At 41.0% G+C, this 5,352-nt stretch overlaps 1 protein-coding gene across 1 annotated transcript; it reads right to left on the reverse strand.

Moving 5' to 3' along the window:
* Positions 1-443: 443 nt before the first annotated feature.
* S100Z (S100 calcium binding protein Z) lies at positions 444-2,882 on the reverse strand. The gene is made up of 3 exons (XM_026067792.1): positions 2,807-2,882; positions 1,852-2,006; positions 444-581 (listed from the first exon to the last, which is right to left on the reverse strand). The coding sequence occupies exons 1-3, from the start codon at positions 2,880-2,882 to the stop codon at positions 444-446; spliced, it is 369 nt and encodes a 122-aa protein (XP_025923577.1).
* Positions 2,883-5,352: the final 2,470 nt, after the last annotated feature.

Raw genomic sequence — 5,352 nt, forward strand, 5'->3', positions numbered from 1 at the left:
TACAAAAATATTGTTTTGTTGCAGAAGGACTGAAAAACAAACTGCAAGTTTTATGTTTCTTTCCAAGTTTTCCCATTCAGAATGTATACAAGTAACATTCATGTTCCTTTTACTTCACACCAATATTAAAATATTGTAAGACTTAACACAGGACACCTCTCAAATGATCTGTCACCCCAAACTGATGAATGCATGTTACAGAGGCAGAAGCAAAAAACTGAAAATATTAAAAGCCAGATCTCAAATAGTGTAAGCTGGCTTTGGTCCAGCTTACACCAACTGCTGATCTGATCCGTAGGGATCTTACAGCAGTAACAGTTTGACAGATGATGGTTTGAATTCACAAAATGCTGATGAGTGCTACCTAACTAGGCATGTTTCAACTACGGTTGTGGCCGGGAGACTGATTTTACTGAGCATTTCTAAATGCTCTCTTTCTTTAGCTATTCTTCAAAGAAATCATCGCATGCCACAGTCAAAGCGGCAACCAGAATCACAAATTCATTAAAATCCACTTCATTGTCTTTATTGGAGTCCAGATCTTTCATAATCTTATCAACCAGAAGGGGATCCTTTTGGCCCTAAAGAGAAAAAAAGGTGACTTAGCTGTGCAGATCTTGAGTGTGCAGTTCTAACACACCTTATAGTGCACTCCAGTGGTATGACACAAGCCCAGGTGCTATTAAATAAAAGGTTGTGTGAAATATGCACTTGATTACTAATATATCACTATTCACAGCACTAAAAACGTAGGTCTGGAGTCACAAAAGTGCACAGCAACAAAAACTGAAGACAGCTCTTAGAAGGAATCCAGGTACTAAATAGCCACTGAAATGAATCAAACAGGTTTTAGGAGATGCTAAGTGCTGATTTCTTTTGGCAAGTTTGAACTATAATGTACATTCCTTTGTATAATCCATAACAAACAGTACTTAGATTTTCAAGAGGCTATTCATAAGTGGTCATATTATGCCTCCATTTGTTGTGTTCGGAAGATCTCTATTTAGCAAATAACGTCCAATTCAGTGGGAGTAAGGACAGCAAATGCCATAATAATAAATCAATAGTCAAGATTAAAAGAAAATCCAATTCAAGAAAAGGGATACAATGTATAAGAAATCCTGCTGATGCTGATAGGAACCACACAAATTCTTACAAGTAATAGGATACAGAAAAACAATTACGTGTCAGGTCGTTTTTCCATAAAACATCAACGCTGTGTAATGAAGAACATAACAAATGTGCAGAGAGATACTCATATGAGCAGCTTATCACTGGAAGAATTTTTTTAATAGCTCTCTGCAGGGCGGATAAGAAGCTGCATTGTGTTTGTGGTTTCCCATAAACCTGTGTAACAACTGTGTATAATACATTTATAAGGCCTCAAAGAATATAATAGACCTTAGATTCCACACACTGCCTGGCCATTATGCTCAAACTTATTTCTTGTCTCCTGCGAACGAGTTGCTGGATTTCATTCTTGTAAGGAGTTATCTACCCTCTGTAATTAAGAAAACTGATTAAAGCCTGATTTAATACAATCAGTTTTGCTGCTACCTCTAGGGTGCTTTTGGCACTTCTGTTCAAAAGCACAGTGCAGAGTACGTGGTTCTGCTGCTCATAGCAGATGGCAGACCACCAGAAAAAAGCCAGACCACCGTTTTAAAACACTTTTTTCAAACAGGACACTTGACCACATCTCCTTCTCTCTGGCTCCACAGAGACAACCGTCATCTGAGAGGCTGTGGCAGGGTGTGCATTGCAAAAGGAAATGCTATTTCTGAACCTTTCAATAGCTGCTTGTCCCACCCATTAAACATTAACTAAAGAGATTCAGTAGCTGCATCTTACTGAAAGGAAGTCAGTGAGCTCACTGGTGAGGAGCTCTTTGAGTTCTTTATTGAGCTTGTATTTGTCTCCTTCTTTGCCAGAGTAATGATGAAAAATCCTGATCAAAGTGTCCATAGCCTCCTCCAGCGGTGTGGACATAGCAGCAAGTGGAACAGCTGCACGCAAAGAACAAGAATCAGGGACATTACACAGAATCCAAGCAGAAGTCCAGTCTTGGGGAAGGGATGGAGAGCATCTGAAGATAGAAATTGTTATCAGAACTGAGAAAATGGGTTTTCAGCTGATCGGTCCTGTCAGATGTGTGTGAACAAGGCTACATTGTAATTAAAATGAAACATTGCCCTGAAGTCAATAGCAATTACTTCTAAAAAGTAAACGAAAAGGGCTTTAATTAAAAAAGTATTCTATTTTGCATCCAATTTGCAAAGCAACTATAAAAGGAAACCTTCTGTACCCACAGCTGAAAACACAGGCCAAATGAAGAATGCTCTGGCACGCACACCCTCATACCTGTTCATCCAAGTTTCTCCAAGAAAATGAGATAACAGTGGCTAAAGTGGATGCACGTTTATACAGAAAGTTCCACCCTAACACCCCAATTTCCTAGGCAGTTGGAGGAAAGTCACCAATAGTAGATAGATGCAAGTATTGGAGTATCAGCTTTTACTGTATTGGCTCCTGCTGTTTGGGCATATTTTTTCCTGTACAATAAATATAAATAATAAACAAGTGTGAGCTAGGGACCCCGGAGGGCTGACTTCATCAAGCATGCAGTAAGAAGGTAGATAGGGGAGTACCACTAAAACTGAAAAAAGATGGAAATGTAAATAGTTACTAAGTAGCTGGGGAAACATTGTTTTGATTAAGCACCAGGAGAGAGCTTAAAAAGCCAGAATGAAATTCAAGGTAGGACTGGAGTCATGAAGAATATTACAGTGCAAAGGCTAAGACTTACCTGCTTTACAGGCTAGCTGAAGCAAGAAAATATTCAGATCACAGAAGGTGATAGTCACCTTCCTTTCAAAACCCATGCACAGGCTCTTGTTAATCAGGCTGAGAGGGTGGATTACACATATAGAGACAGACGTATAATTGTCACAAGGACAACTGGGCTTCTGTTTCCCTGTGCATTTGACTACTCTGTTCAATAAATGCTGCCTGCTCTAAGTAGTTCACTAAACTATTCACTAGGCAGAGCAGAGCACTGTGGGTGGAACACACCAAATATTTCTTATCATTTGACCTTTTACAAATATGCCCATCTGGGACCCTGAAGACCAGAATCAGAAAACGATCACAATAACAAAAAAGTCAGTATAAAATAACTCCCCCCACTTTACAATAAAGCTCCTTCTAATCTATCTCCGTGCACTTCTACAGCAGTGAGTCTTCATGCCTAGGCTCTGGCAGACAATGTTCAAAGACATTTAGGTACCTAAGACAGGCTTGCAGATGAGTTAGTCGCAAATCTCTTGAGGTATCTATCTTTACTGTCAGATGTCTGAACAAGTCTAAAAATTTGGCTTTGGTTGAATGAAGTTCCTGCTGCAGCACAGTTGTCCTCAGGAGGAAACCAGAAGATTTCTTTCAGAAAAAAAGTGCATCTGAATTTACAGTGTTCACAAATATACAGACCTGGTTTGATTTTTGCCAATCCAGTTGAAATGAATTGAAGAGGCAAAGTCCTTTGAAGACAACACTGGAAATTAAAAATGACCACAGTTTTCACAACAGCCACATGAAATGGAAAAACTCCTTGCTTTGGGTTTGCTTTCCCTCAATAATTCCTTCCACCTGCTGCATATACATGTCCAGAGAACACAAATGTACAGCTGAACAAACAAACAGCAACATGGTACACAGTCACAGCTATTTCTTTCTTTTATTCTAGCCTGGGGGAGAAAGAATGAGATGGCCATCATTTTTATTTCTGAAAACATGTAGGCACCCATAATTTTAAGTGCCACAGTTCATCTCAGCCCACATCTCTGCCTCCTTTGTCTCCAGACATGATTCTTTTGTTTAAGCCACTATGAAAAGTCTCCATGATCGAGGGGGGGGTCTCGGCCATGTCTCTTAGGAAGGACTTGCTCTGGGAGAAGGGTGAGGGAAGGGGACTCATACAAAGATGCTGGATCCCAGCCTTATGAGAAGGTGCCTGTAGGTAAAGCACTGCTCTCCAAGCAGTAGGCAGGCTCTGCTGATTAGCGTTCTCTGCTGATACGCTCCACACTGCATCCAGGGCTTACATCTCCACATCCAGCCTGTGGTCATGAGTGCTGACAGGGAGGCAAGAATTCACACAGGAGAGAAGAGTCAGGTTAATTTGAGAAAAGATCCTGCTGCAAAACAGCCTGGAACTGTTGCCAAACAACACTAGGAACCTCTTTTCTCCCAGAGTCGGGGAGAGTTGGAGTTGCCCTCTGCAGCTCTTCTGTATTTGGGGATAGCTAATCGCTGCCTGCCCTTATGCAGAAGGAAACTCTGGGCTCCAGGAAGCCCAGGGATGCAGCTGGACCATATGCAGCATGTGGGGGAAGGAGACAGCTGGTATCAGCTGCAGTACAGCTCTCCCACTCAGATCTTGGGCATAGTCTGTGTACTCTCAGATGCTAAGAAAAAGCATATGGACGGAGAGCGTCTCTTATGTAGCTACAGCCATGCAGAGCTATATCTTCTCTGTTATTCACTAGTGCTTATAACTATTGCTCAGAAATATTAACCAGAATAAATGCTAAAACCCTGATTTTTTGCCATTTATTCAATAGCAGTTTCATCCACAACTAGAAAAAAAACAGCTGAGCCAATACATAAGTATAAATTCCTCTTGTTTCTCTATGTTTTACATCTATCCTCTGGCTGATGAATACTGTAAATTCGATTAACTAAGAAGAGCCTACAAGAGGTACAACTTCCAGACAACAGGTATAAAATCTTAGAGCTGCCATCCTCAGGACAAAAGAAAGAAGGTTTTCTTCTATCATCTCCAGAACTTCAGCTCAATAATTTATACAGGTATATAATTTGTATAGTCCCTTTCAGTAGCTACTTTCACTCCAGCTAGTTGTATAAGAAACTCTCTACTCCGTGCTGGTGAATTACATGTATACTGGGAATGGCTGCACTGAACTTTTTTATTAAGAGGTCTGTCCAAAACTGCTGTCACCTCTTCTCTCCCTGGCTAGTGAAATCCTGCCAGTGGCTCTAGTGAGAGCAGAGATCTCATAACTCTTCTGAGGGCAAGTCCCAGGGGGGTTGCATGGCTACTCAAAATTCATGATTATCAACTGATTGTTTTTAACCCTTCATCCAAAACTCCAGCACAATCTGTTTTTATATGATATCTAATACACAACCAAGATAAGTAAAGTCAGCATGGCCTGTGAACACTTCTGTATCAGGGCAAGACTCAACTATGTGTTAGCAGCCACCATTCCTCCATCAGTCCTCCCCTGCACATGGTTTCCACTGGTGGGAAACATGGGTGCAGCACCAGGACAG

The sequence above is a fragment of the Apteryx rowi genome, unplaced genomic scaffold (genome assembly GCF_003343035.1).
Source record: "Apteryx rowi isolate R43461 unplaced genomic scaffold, aptRow1 scaffold_262, whole genome shotgun sequence".
Lineage (NCBI taxonomy): Eukaryota > Metazoa > Chordata > Aves > Apterygiformes > Apterygidae > Apteryx > Apteryx rowi.